This window comes from Fusarium fujikuroi, chromosome FFUJ_chr04, assembly GCF_900079805.1.
Source record: "Fusarium fujikuroi IMI 58289 draft genome, chromosome FFUJ_chr04".
Lineage (NCBI taxonomy): Eukaryota > Fungi > Ascomycota > Sordariomycetes > Hypocreales > Nectriaceae > Fusarium > Fusarium fujikuroi.
In genome coordinates, this window is record NC_036625.1 from 2,522,465 (window position 1) to 2,536,121 (window position 13,657).

The window sequence follows — 13,657 nt, forward strand, 5'->3', positions numbered from 1 at the left end:
CCAAGTTTAGGCCAATGTACCTAATATTCTATCGCTTAGTCCTAGTCATCAGCTTTCCTATCTCCCGCAGAGCAGGCTCATGCCATACCGGAAATGAGTGAGGTCCGACGGCCTGAAAAGCCAGCTCCGTACTTCGGATCGGCGCCGACCGCCGAGTGGATTCCCCGGGAGGAAGAAAATGACCGGCTGAACGCAGCGTTATAATTTCTTGGACCTCATCTGTATCTTTGTAAGGTCGAATGAAGCTGTAGGTGATGCCATCATTCTAACGGCGCTGAGCGACCGTCACACTCCCCAGCAATAGCCCTGCTGTTCAACCCTCGATATGCTCCCACATCTTTCTTTTGGTCGGACCAGTTGAGTATCTCGAATAGCACTTGACATGTACTCAATCTCAAGCCAATGCCTTCGTTTTGCGTATTCCAAGGTGCTCTCCACAGAACACTTCCTATCTCGCCATTGCAATGGAACCCGAACAGCCCATACTCCAGACCAGTATTTCATCTCCGGCTCACCGTTCAAGAGGCCAAGAGAAATTCGCTTTCGCTCTGTGTGCCTGCCAAAAAATAGCCACTCTCGAACAACAAAACCTGGGTTTGCAGTACTGAGGGCAGAATTCTTGGGTTTCCAAAGATCTTCAGGCACCTTGGCGCCATGAAGCACAAGAAACCTGACTGCCTCCCATCTGTGGTTTTGAATGGCAGCATTTAGGGGCGATCCGTGTTCACGACAATGGTGTTCGAGATCACTAATCCCAAGCTTGATGAGGTTCTGAATCGCTGTGACCGAACCCCAGCAGGCTGCTCGACATAACAAACTATGAGTACCGGGGGTTCCCAGGCCACATAGATGGCGGACACCCTCAATTTTGATTGAAGGTTTGACATAACGAAGGCTGTAGGTTATATCAACCAAGGCATCTACTCCATTAGAGAAGAAATGGTCAGGCCAGCTGCTGAGCTTTTCCACTTGTAGATCGAGTCTCATGTCCAACATGCACAGCAAGTAACCCCGACAAGGTCTTGTAAAAAGATAATGGGAAGCGGAAGAACCGAACTTATCACATACGTATAGATCGACACCATGATCTAGGAGCCGCTTGAAGAGCCCAATATTGGGTTTGGTGCCTGGTTGGTAAGTCCATAAAGTCATGAGGCTGAGGAGATTTCTTCCGTCCACGTTTATTTGCCTGCTTGATAATCCGGCCTTGAGAAGAATGTTGACCATTCTCCACGATTTCTGTGCGAAAGCCACATCAACGAGTCCGTGAGATGAAGCACTCATCACGTCGATATTGGCACCGTGACCGATGAGTAGCTCAACAACTTCTATCGCACCTTGCTCAACTGCAACAAAGAGTGGCGTGCAATTTTTGTCGTCGGTTATGTTGACATCAGCTCCATGAATGAGTAGAGCATTTGCCGCTGTCGTATTGTTCTGTGCGGCTGCCACAAAAAGAGGAGTCCGGTTCTGATGATAGATATCCCTCTGGTTAATAATAGCACTAAGAGACTCAAGTCTCGTGGTGCTTTTAAAGACGAAGTTGCCCGAAATGTCCAAGAAGAATCTTCTGTGCATCAATTAGCCGCTTGTTGCTGCGGGAATTGGACGGGTTACTTACGTGACTTCACCATGGCCCAAGGCCTTGTCCTGGAGCTTGTTCAACATTATTGTGAGTCCATCCGTGTTACCCAAAATGAGAGGTGTGTTAAGAATACTGCGTTGTTCATGTGCAAAGGATCCCTCCTCTGCAAGGTATGCATCCAATAACGCCGAAAGAAGGATATTCAGATTGGGTCGCTCTAAGACAAGATCGAGGACTGTACAATGTGTATCCTTAGTAGGATGGGCCATGATGGTTGAAACAGGCGCACCCTTCCTAAATAGCCACATCATCACCTTGTAAGAATCTCGGAATATGGCCAGAGCCAATGGCGTCACAAGCACAGGAAAGGGCAGCTCACACTCCAAAGGGCAGCCGAGACCGTAAAGCTTCTCGCAAGTCTGGACGTCATCAAAGAGAATAGCCCGATAGAATGCACATGCCAGAGCATGTATGCCACATGGTGTTTTTGACAAGATGCCGAATCCGTGTAGGGATTGAATGACCCCGAAGAATCTGGGTTCATATACAATGGCAGAGAGTGTTCTTCCGTTCTGCAAAAAGGCAGGAGAAGGGAAACAGCCTCGAGGCACAATTGAGTCGCTGCAGCACAAATAGGGGTCTCATGGTGCTTAGATGTTACTTTGAGCGCAACATCAACGTCGCCTAAGTTAAGTAATTCCTGCAGAACCATCACGGAGTTCATCTCTGCAGCTAAATGCCATACGGTCCTGCCCACGTTATCGGTGTCGAGAATTGATCCACCAAAGCGCAGTAAGATTTGAAGAGCCTCACAGGTGTTATCCTGACAGCACATATGAACTGGCTTGGAACCTTCTGGACTTTCAGCACACGGATCCAGGCCAAAGGTTAACAATGGATCCAGCACTCGATAAGATCTCTCAAGTAATGCAAGGTGAAGAGCATTCCAGCCAGGGCGCTTGGGATCAATGTCTGTCGACTTTGCCAATTCAGCTTTCGGAGTGGTAAGGAAAGCGCTCACCCCAATTTTATCGTTCAATCTGATCAGCGAATGGAAGTATTTTAGGACCTCTTCGTTACTGGCTCCATCTGGAAACTGCCTATCTGAGGACTGGAATGGTCTTCTTTCCCTTGTTCTTAAGATGAAGTCTGCGGTCTCCTGGTGAAGAAGAAATCTAGGGCAGCCTGGCGTGTTGCTTTCGCCAAGGACCTCGAGTAATCGGGGAAAGATAGACCACGACTGAGAGGTCTCCGATGTGAAACAAGGCATCTCCAGGCACCGATCATAACGAGTCCTGAAGAGTTGCACATCGTGAGCCGTGATTGACACACCAGCCCTAAGAAGCTCGATGATAAGTTGAACATTGTTGGTAAATATGTCAGGACATGATAAAGTGAGGGATATGATAGTTTCTGATGATAATGAGGATGTCAAGGGTAAGGCTGAAGCTTTCAGCAACAATTGGACTGTTTGTAGCCGAGCCAGGTGCGCACCATGGAAAACCATTCGACCAGTAATGGGACCACCGGATATGATATCATTGCTTCTTAAGTTCAGAAAACTGTAAAAGAAACCTCGACCGCCAAGGGAACAGTGCAATGGAGTGCCGAACCTGCTGCATGCCAGCACATCAGAGCCACTTTCCAGCAACTCTTGACATATGTTGTACATACTGAATGCAGCTGCCATGTGAAGAGGGGTGAATTCAGGTCTGAGAACTACAGTAATAACTTGCGATAGAACCCTTCTTGACTCAGAAGAGCCGTTTGTTGAAGACGAGGGGTGATGACTGAATATGAAGTCAATTGCCCACAGACAGAAGGTGGGCGTTTTGGATGGTTGGAAGAGCTTCCGCACGAGCCTATGTGTCCTATCTTCCATATTTGACAATGGCGTTGTATATGGCGTCCAAGTCAATACCGATTTGCAGTAAAAGGTTCTGCGTCTGCGCCGAGCAATCATGTCCCCGATACTACGTGTTATGTCGGGGGTAGGCGGAAATCGCTCCATGTCCTCCATAGTGAGGAAACGTAAACAAAGGAAAGAAAAGAAGGCTATACCATCTACGCGCGATACAGCGTATTCTCTGAGCTTTGAGTATTGATGATCCGAATTGCGAGTCTTCAAGGACAGAAGATATTCTTGGACTGTAAAGTGTGCAAACTGAATTCTTCTGCCATTGGCGAAGGAGCCGGATTTGTTGACTCGAACAAGGCTACTGCACCACCGAAGCAATTCTTCTTCCTCTACAATCTCATCATCTTCTAGAGTTGTTGCGCCGTCTTCCAAGGAAATGGCCTCGCAGATTTCTTCAAAACAGAGTGAGGAGATAGACGTCGCGAGCATTAATAGCGTTCCCTTGACCAGTCGTTTGATCGCATCATTACAACCATCGATTCTTAGCAAGATCCGGTCATAAGTTGCATAGAGAGAAGGGGGAAGCTTGCTCAAGGCCTCACGTCGAGCTCTGTCTGTTGGGAGTTCACACATGTAGTCCAGTTGGCAGGCTACCCAGCGAAACCTCGAGACCCATTAATTAGAAGTGAGTGGTATCGGAGCAAGTGTAACTTACATCCCTTTAGCTTCCCCAACCAATCTAGTCATAATGAGGTCTTTCAGAGTTGGGTCACGAAGCCTCAGCCGGTTTGAAGCAATCTTTTCGTTAAGTTCCGAGGCGACATAGAGTTGCAGGTCCTCAGTATGAGCCTCAATTTCGACATGAGAAAAATCTTTTTCTAAACGCGTGCGTATAATGCTCTCGTCCCGGCTAAATAATGCCATGTTGACAACATCGTCCCCTTGTGACAGCGCAAGCTCGGCCAAGCACTTTACATTTGCTTCGACTCGATTGTCACACTCATCGATACCATCGACGATAATATAGACGCGGGCAAAGCAAGCACAGATACGATGTAGTATCTGTGTGAGCATTTCGGCGGTGGGCTTTGTACAGAGGTGATGACTTGAGAACAGTTGGTCGTGATACTCCTGTAAGATACGGAAAGCTTTTTCGCTCTGCAGGGCAAGTTGTGTGCAAAGGGAAGAAAGAATGTTGACCATATGCTGGGAGCGCTCATGTCTATAGGTGCAGAAGAAGTAAGCTATTGCTTTGTGTGCATCATGAGCGTTTCTATGCAAACACTCCTTAATCACGGCTGCAGAAAGGACAGACTTCCCAGCACCAGGTATACCACTACACCAGAGCCTTGAAGCTGGAGTCGAGTACCAGCAGTCAAACTCTGGACCTTGCGTGAGCCAGAGGCCGGTAAGGTCATGCCGTAGTCTATTGTTCGTCTCGTATTCACCCCGAGGATTGAATTGGCCAAAATCTTTGAGAACTTGATTCCTTTTGGTATCGAGGGCAATCTTGACTTGTATATCCAAGATCTTTTCAGCGGTGCGATTGATCTTTTCAAGGCCATCCTTCATTTCGATTTGTCGGGATAAGCAATGTTTGAGCTTGGCTAGAGAGTCGGCGGTAAGAGCTGCGTGGATGATCTGGTTGTAGCGCTGTATATCCTGGATTATGTCCCTGGACTCGGTTGAAGTGAAAGGCCATTTCAGTCGAGCTTGCAGTCTTTGGCGCCTAGAACCCGAGCCCAGGGAAGCCTCTGTATGTGAAAGACCTGTCTCCAAGCGTCTCAGCAGCTGGTGGCAATCGCGGAGATAATGCGGTTGAAGAGTAGGCGGCGGCTCGTGAACAGCAGCAGTTGTTTCGGGTGGTTCAGTTTCTTCTAGGTCAAAAGCGACAAGTGAAAGGTTGTGCAAGATGACAGAGAGACTTCTGACTTCGCGCATGAGGTTTTCAACCTCTGTTGGGGCGCCTCTGTAGCTCTTGACGTATTTGGTGCCTGATCGAAAGACGAGATCGGCAAGAGCAACTAACCCAGCGATGCTCGCTGAGATGGAAAGAGGGTCCGCCATTCCAATGGAAGGTAGGTTGAGATGAAAACGGCAAGAATGAAGAATGCAAAGGAAGAACAAGAGCATGAACGAGATCCGAACTTCCTCGATTGATTGAAGAGAGGCACGTACCCTGGGTGCCTACCTACCTGACTAAGAAGCTGGTACGGGTTTCAGCTGCTGTCAGCTCAGAGAGCCTTACGGTCAGCCTGCATCATGTTGGCAGATGATGGTGTATTGCACAGCCAATCCATTGGAGTAAAGGCCCTTTCATGGCGCACCTCAGCGCTGAAAATAGTGACAAAGCCCCAAGTCCGTGGCCATTTACACGATTTCAGCCTCCGAGCTTCACTGCACAATGCATGGTGCCACTAACGAGACCGACTTTTGGGACGATTCGCCAACAATTTCGCAACGGATCTTGCACCCATAATTGCCCTCTTTGGCGAACAAGTTACGAAGCGATTTCTCAGTGAGTACACTGCAATCGATAATATTATCATTTTCGTATTTGGTCTTGGAATAACCACAGTCGTCGCATCTTGTATCCGGGTGTTCACAGCACAATCCTTAAACCCGTCATTTGATGAGCACACGGGCCTTGTGTATACCCAATGTTGTACTTTGCTCCTCTACAAGCTACAAAACATGTAAGCTTTGGTAAAATAAAGGCATCTTCGACCATAATGAGTCGAAGAGTCAAGTTGGGCCACTCTCGTCTGGTGTGCTATCTACCTACTCCAATAAACCAAGACTAGAAACACGACGGATCATGGAGGAGCATCCCTTGTTCCGAATTTCTTCATCTTCGTTTCTCGATCATCTTATCGGAATTAAATAAAGTTTCGCGAAAACAAACCTAGATCATAGGCTTCTAAAGTCGACGTTGAAGGTGGTACCAACGAGGACAATTGCCGATAAGATGACGAACTCAACCGTAGACAACGAAGTACTTACATATCAGACACAAAGCTCGATTTGCAGAGCAAAGAACGTACGCATAGGAATTAAATAAGGCACTGATCAAAACGGCTTTCATGCAGATAGAAACAGAAATATCGCTCTACCCCCAAGCTTGGCTCTGAACATCAGAAGTCAAGAGCTCCAATAGCAGTACTGGGTCTTTCGGGGCCAAGCAATGAAGCTCGAAATGAACCATCATCAGCTGTCCGGCTTCATAATATTCTTATAGCGGGCTGGAAGAATGCTCATGTCGGGTAAGCTCTTGGATCATGTCGGAGACCCATACAAGTCAATCATTTGGTCAATAGCTTCGGGCCTGGGGGATGTATCGTCATTGGCTGGTTCGAGAACCTGGAGCCTTGAAGGCTTGTACGAAACTTTTATCGCAGGCTTTGACCCAGTTAGACGAGAGAATATGATAAGTAATGTAGTCTTAGAACTTCTCATGGAAGCGAAGAAGAAGCTCCAGTGGTGTCAGACACCAAGAACGGTCTCAGGTATATGCCAACATCTGATCGATATGTGAGTACATATTGATGGATAAGATTCCTCGATAGACTCACTTTTCATCTTCCGAGGAAATGCTAGTTGATATCGGGCCTTTTATTCAAAGTCCCGAGTCTTCGGTTAGCTGGCGGAGACGGGTCTACGCTCTTGGCCACGCTAAGAAAAAGACATGAGCTTATAGTGGCCTGCCCCCAAAATCTGCCGATGGTCCGATTTTGTGGTCATATGTACGAACTGTCCCATGTATCAGTCAGTATATGAGATGATATATAGTCTCAAAGTCCAGTAGAAGTTGGGTTCTGTTCCAAACGTATCAATTTCCAACATGAACGCCAAAGGCACCCCAAGGCAGCCGGATTTAGAGACGCAAGAGATTTCGCCGACTTCCGAAAAAGCCCCAGATGGAGGATATGGCTGGATCGTCACAACGTCCGTGGCTATCGTCAACGGCCATTCATGGGGTATAAACGCAGCATATTCCGTATTCCTCGCCCACTTCGTCAAAGAGAATACATTTCCTGGTACAGCACCACTGATATACGCCATCGCTGGATCTCTCAGTGTAGGCGCCATGATGCTCATCTCACCGTTCGCGACTATAGTGGCTAGAGAACTCGGTACAAGACCGACGATGCTTATTGGGGCTATAGTACAGTCTGTCAGTCTTGTATTTGCAAGCTTGTCAATTGAAATTTGGCAATTGTTTCTCTCTCAGGGAGCACTCTTTGGAATTGGCATGGGGTTACTGTTTCTACCGTCCTATGGGATCATATCGCAGTGGTTCACGAGACGAAGGGCATTGGCTAATGGCATTGCTATTGCTGGGGCTGGTCTCGGAGGATTGACGTACTCGCTCGCTACCGGGGCCATTATTCGCAACATGGGATTGGAATGGGCATACCGTATTCTTGCAATCGTATCGGCGGTGGCGAACATCTCTTGTACCCTGCTTATACGAACTCGATACAACGCACAAGCTATGAGACTCGCTTTCGACACGACTCTTCTACACAGACCAGAGTATCTTCTTGTCTTGAGCTACGGCGCCTTCAGTATTCTCGGTTACTTCGTGCTCATTTTCACTCTCGCAAACTACGCAAATGTCATTGGACTCTCGTCGTCACAAGCATCGATGATTCCAGCATTCTTCATGTTCGGCCAAGCAATCGGCCGTCCATGCATAGGATGGCTAAGCGATCGGTTTGGCAGAATCAACCTCACCTTCATAATGTCCTTGATCACCGGAATCTTGACATTTGCGATATGGATCAATGCAAAGTCATTTGGCGTGCTCCTGACATTTGCACTCGTTGGTGGACTATCTGCTGGTGTCTTTTGGGTCAACATATCGCCTGTACTCGTTGAGGTTATGGGTCTTGAGAATCTAGCTTCAGCACTGAGCTGTCTTTGGGTCGCTATGGCTGCTCCGTCAACGTTTAGTGCCCCTATAGCCTTGGAAATTTATACAGGAACAGGGAGCTACTTGGGTGCGCAGTTATTTACTGGATTTATGTACATTGCTGCATCGTTTTGCATACTTGGAGTAAGACATTGGAAGATCAAAAGCTTGAGGAGTGCGAAAGAGAGGTCCCGAGCACCAGGAGAAGAGGGAGAGGATTCAGAACGGAAAGGCTGGGCTATGAGGCTCACGAAATTCGAAGTCGTATGACTTTCGGATTTTACTTCGTAAGTCCTGTTCATGTAATTGTATTTGCTATGAAGTAAAAGAACACATCTAGCAGCACCATCGGAGTAATGTTCTTGAATCTCACAGCTAGAAGGAGCCTGTCGTTGAACACCCTATAAGTTGAAGTAAGGTAACTAATTCGGTACATTCCAACATAGTTCCTCAGCCTTTCTTCGGCTTCTTCGACAAACGTGCCGACATCCCAAAGATTCCTGGCTCATCATAAGTCTCAAAAAGTTCACTTGCCTTCTTCTCCAACCTCCTCGGTAGACTAAGGTGCCCGGAATTTGACTGGTTGGACGAGTCAGGTAGTGGTGCCTGTGGCCTAATTCCTGGGCGTTGCCCTTGTGAGATTTGCGCTTGTGTACCAGAAGGGAAACTAGATCTGTCCTCGGCCTGATCACTGCCTCCAGTGCCATGTATGTTCAAAATATGAGACTAGAACACACTGGAGACAGTCACAGACCGCACTGGAGCGAGAGTTGCCGGTGGTGGGCTGAGACGATGGAATAGAAATTTCATCAAGACATTCACCATCATTCTAACCCCAGACCTTACTCACACTACTGATATTTACATATTGATAATACTACTTAAAACCAAGTCCCAATCTTTCTTTTAAGCTTCGCCTTTCATCAAAAGCATAACTCAGCTTGAAAAATTGAGTTACTGGACCTATGAATCTACTTCTTGTCGGCCGGCGGCGCGTTCAGTCCTTCACGACCTTTTCAGGAACAACTCCATGTCCATTCCGCGGAGGTGGTCCAAGGTATCAGATAGTCATAAAAGTACCATCGGGTAGGGTCATTGTCTCCTTGCGCACGGAATAGCCCTTGGCGATGAGGAAAGCCATGATAAGTTCCGTGCCAGCCACAATTACTTTTGGGATGGGTTTTGCCGCCCGCTTAGCTATTCCCTCCCACAGCTCTTGGCCATCAGATCCACCGTCCAATTCGTCACCAAATGATGTATTTAGAAGTTCTTCGATCTCTTGATCGGCGACAGTAGCTGTATAAGCTTCAGCCTCCGCAGCCATTGACATGTCGATCCTTTGTTCCTCTGGACCAAATTTGCAGGACTAGCAGTCCCCATAGTCGAGACTTCCATCGTGGACTCCTCCCCACTTGGTTGCACAAGCAGTGACGTTGGAATTGGGATCATAGAAGAACGCCTGGTTTGAGTCCCACATGTCTGTACCGAAAAAGGTGTTCTCAGACAAGAAGAACTTGGTTTCAGGAGATATGCCTGTTGTCGAAAGGTCTACTGTAACAGACGTGTCTATGCAGGGAGTTAGACTGTAAGATCAACGGCGTATGCTCTGTTGTACCTACTGATAACCAACCTGTACTTGGACTCGTCCTTCTTCCTTCCGTCCCAGACCGTTTCGCCAGTGTTGCTCTCCTTTCTGAGCTGTGGCCAGATGATACAGGCGATGCCCGCATTGCGGAGTTTGTAATATCTAATTCCGATCGCGGCCATTTTGCTTGCTAAGAAGAAGTAGTATGTACTGCGATGAACAGGGCAATAGTTTGAAAAGTGCAGTTGTTGGGATGAATTTTGTTTTGCTTGTTATGAGGAGGGCAATACTAGATCAATGCAGACTTTAAGTACTAGAACAGACACCGTTTATAATATCTGAAAAACTCACAGTGCGGTAATGTTGTTTGCGAACTCAATTGGATTGCGCGTCTGGACTACGGCATCCCCGGTATCAGGACACTACAGATCATCTAATCAGTCGATATATCATTACTTGCTCAGCCACTTTCAACAGCTGAAAACCCTTGAGTAGCTGAACTGCTGTGAACTATTGATCTAAGTCGTTTGTTTACAGGATTGAGCTCCATTAATACTAGGGAACTTCGGTTATCATACGATAAGGAGAAGTCGACTTGGAACTTCGGATTAGCCGACCTACATTGGCTCGCTGATATTTTAAATAGAATAGTGGCGAGAGGCTGAAATGTCGTAGCTTGCCCATGTGTCCAATAATGTTACCATTTTATTTGGCGTCAATGAACTATTGACGGATGGTGCGGGCCAACCCCTGGCGGCGGTAGCTAATCCTTGGTCTAAAACGTCTTATGCATGTAGTGAACTATTCACTATCACATTTGCAACAAATTCATCCTTCGACAGACTGCTTGGCGCTTAGGACTAAACCTGATAGGTCGAGAACGATGGAAAGGCGACCTGCAAATGTTCAACATCCAGAGAAGATGGGAAAGTTCTGAAAGCGACCTCCAAGTTGTGAGCTAGAAGTGTTATTTGCCTCTGAGACTTATGACTGAGAGCTTAATCCAGCCGAGAGAACCTAGTTCTGAAAGCGACTAGCTATGATTTAAAATATCTTAAGTTCGATATCATATAATTGGCCACAAAGTACTAGCGCCTGACCCCTAATATTAATGTCACCAAACCTTTATGCCATGCCATAGAAGTCATTAAAATCGAAGAACCCATTTGCATCCATCATTGACTGATCCATCCCCAAATATCCCATATCTATATACGTGGCAACGTCTGGCACACCCGAATCTACAGATTTGAACCACTCATCCGTAAACATTCCTTGATCTATCGTTTCTCGCGAAGCTTGTGGATCAGGTGCCGCCAGCAAAGAGTCAATCTGACAGGCAAAGAAACGAGCAAGATCAAAGTAAAGGTGTACAGATGATGAAGCTGGAAGGTGTTGTACCACGCGGTCAAAGAATGGAATGACACTGATGACCTTTTCTGCAGCGGCGGCAGTCTCTTCGGCTGTGATGCCGCCTTTCTTTACAGCCTGGGTACCAGATTAGTGATGTTCGAAGACCCAAGGGAGGAAGAGGCCTACCCGAAGTACCTCAGTCATAGCGTGGCAGATCATAATGAACTGGTTATTCTGAAAGCCAACTGAGACGTCGTTCATTGTTTTGTCTGTTACTAAATGATCAAAGATACGACCAGCAACTTCAATGCTCTTTCTCTGGATGATCAAAAGCGCCGATGTCGTCGCACTATCAGAGGCGGTCAAGTCTCGCAAAGCCTGAGCGTTGAAGACCAGAATACTGTGATCCATGTAGAAAGCCAGGATAGGGAGATATTTCGAAGATGGCAAGTCATCGGATTGACAGCGTTCGTTGCGGACGCGAGTGAGGCGCTCGTAAGCTTCTTTGTGCCATTCCAGGATCGACGCTGGTGTCGAGACTATATGTCTCCGCTTCTCCATTGCTTGGAGCTGTGACAAGGATCGTTAGCTGGATGTCGACCGCGTCAGCATTGAGCTTACCAATAATCCTCTAATCTCGATCACTCCACTGATGATACGATCTGTTGGTTCTGCCATAGGCGATTTCCACCAATCTACCGCAGTACGGGGTACTGCCCTCCAGCTCATACACTGCAAACGACCATTAAGGGCCCCGAAGCCTTTATCTACGATAAAGGTATATAGCCACGCTCTCTCATAGTTTCTGGCATACCTATTGGCCAGCTCTGGCGAAGCATTGGGGAATTCTGCGTTGACATATTCTTTCACAACGTCTGGTCTGTTAATTCCCATCTCCTTGGCCAACTGAACAGCCTGCGAAGAAGTCAGCACATATCTGGAAAAATATGGAAATACTTACATGGCTTAGTGTCAGCCAGTATGGATCATCTGCTTGCCTTGCAGAGAGAGGGGCCCAGTATTGGTAGGCGATAATGGCTTGAACAGTTGAGAGGGATTTTACCGACGCGGCGATACACCATCTAATATTGCCACTGGCTAATGATGACAGAACGGGGTATATGGCTCGGTCGCGAGGACGTGCTGAGACAGCACACCCAAGAGCGCAGATCACGGAAAATAGGGTGAATGAGCACCCATAGACATACTCACGAGTATGTAATGTGGCGTCTAAGAGGCCGATTAAAGGATGGCGGATTTGGAAGAATCTTTGCTACCCATCAGCATTACGGTTACAATACATGCGGGTTGTTGACTTACAGCTGGAAGTAGAGTGCAGCGTCGTTGTCATCGATCAATCTTGAAGCAAGAGGATCGCAGGTGTCTCTCTCCAACTTGAACGGAGAGTCAACTGCTTGAGTTGCCAGAATCTCCCAATCTTTCTGTTGGGCTCTATGTGACGCTGTTACGGGTTAGAAAGTATGAAGAAGAGATATGCTTTCACCTACCAAAATACACGGCAAGTCGTTCTTTTATTGGTGCCATGATAGCTTCGCGCATACCCGGCTGCATCGGCATCTGAGACCTAAGTCTGTCACAAGCCGCAGAGGAACTCATCGAAATAGCAGCAGTGACCATAGTTATGGGTGAAACCAAACCATCTGCATCATCGCTCTCGTCATAACTGACTGATCGTCGATGAGTGACAGACCGCGACGATTGACTCGCATCGTGGCCATACTCAGGCGCTGAATCAGTACCCTGTCCATGTGTCCACGGCGTTCCTCTTATAGACACTGTTGTATTTGGACTGGGAAGAGTTTGACCTAGAAGAGCTGTGAGGACTTCCTCGCGAGCACCGCTTTCTTCGATGCGAGCGAGGAGCTTCTCTACACTATCTGGTTTGCTGTAAAGCGGTTAGAAACACCTCATGAGTGAGTTACAGTCTTACTTTGTGCTACCATGCTTACGACCCCTGTTCGAACGAGCTGGATATTTACAAATGCGATCATGAGAAGCGCAGCGAGAACTAATACCGCCGTGTCAGTCTCGCGTGAACATGGTCAAGGCTAGACCGACTTACCAAGGATCCTGGCGATCGCACTTCTGCCTCGATGCACGGCAGCTAAAGCATGCAACCTGATGCTGCTGCACCTTTTCAGCCGGAACCTCCATTTCGGTTATCTCTGTATCGTTAGGGGTGGACCTGGGGGGATCGTTAGTCGCCAAGAGTGAAATGCGGGAGGTTCGGGGTCTTGTAAAGTGGTCGCTGTTTTGATCTAGACCCCGGTAGTATCCACACGTGATCGTCCTGAGCAATCAGTGGACCAGAGCATTCCCCGGAAATGGATAGTATGAACC

The 13,657-nt window shown here is 47.5% G+C and overlaps 4 protein-coding genes; 1 reads left to right on the plus strand and 3 right to left on the minus strand.

Annotated features, from left to right (window-relative positions):
• Positions 1–285: 285 nt before the first annotated feature.
• FFUJ_14572 (uncharacterized protein) lies at positions 286–5,510 on the minus strand (the record flags this gene model as incomplete). XM_023576521.1 has 4 exons in its annotated part: positions 286–1,570; positions 1,622–2,157; positions 2,247–4,107; positions 4,159–5,510. 4 exons carry the CDS (start codon positions 5,508–5,510, stop codon positions 286–288), a joined length of 5,034 nt encoding a protein of 1,677 aa, XP_023429925.1.
• Positions 5,511–7,284: 1,774 nt separating this feature from the next.
• On the plus strand, positions 7,285–8,628 carry FFUJ_14573 (related to monocarboxylate transporter; the record flags this gene model as incomplete). The annotated part of the gene is made up of 1 exon (XM_023576522.1): positions 7,285–8,628. The coding sequence occupies one exon, from the start codon at positions 7,285–7,287 to the stop codon at positions 8,626–8,628; it is 1,344 nt and encodes a 447-aa protein (XP_023429926.1).
• A 790-nt stretch (positions 8,629–9,418) lies between these two features.
• Positions 9,419–10,125, minus strand: FFUJ_14574 (uncharacterized protein; the record flags this gene model as incomplete). XM_023576523.1 has 3 exons in its annotated part: positions 9,419–9,654; positions 9,781–9,924; positions 9,978–10,125. 3 exons carry the CDS (start codon positions 10,123–10,125, stop codon positions 9,419–9,421), a joined length of 528 nt encoding a protein of 175 aa, XP_023429927.1.
• Positions 10,126–11,068: 943 nt separating this feature from the next.
• On the minus strand, positions 11,069–13,471 carry FFUJ_14575 (uncharacterized protein; the record flags this gene model as incomplete). XM_023576524.1 has 8 exons in its annotated part: positions 11,069–11,431; positions 11,483–11,866; positions 11,918–12,211; positions 12,258–12,564; positions 12,617–12,758; positions 12,805–13,202; positions 13,248–13,325; positions 13,380–13,471. 8 exons carry the CDS (start codon positions 13,469–13,471, stop codon positions 11,069–11,071), a joined length of 2,058 nt encoding a protein of 685 aa, XP_023429705.1.
• Positions 13,472–13,657: the final 186 nt, after the last annotated feature.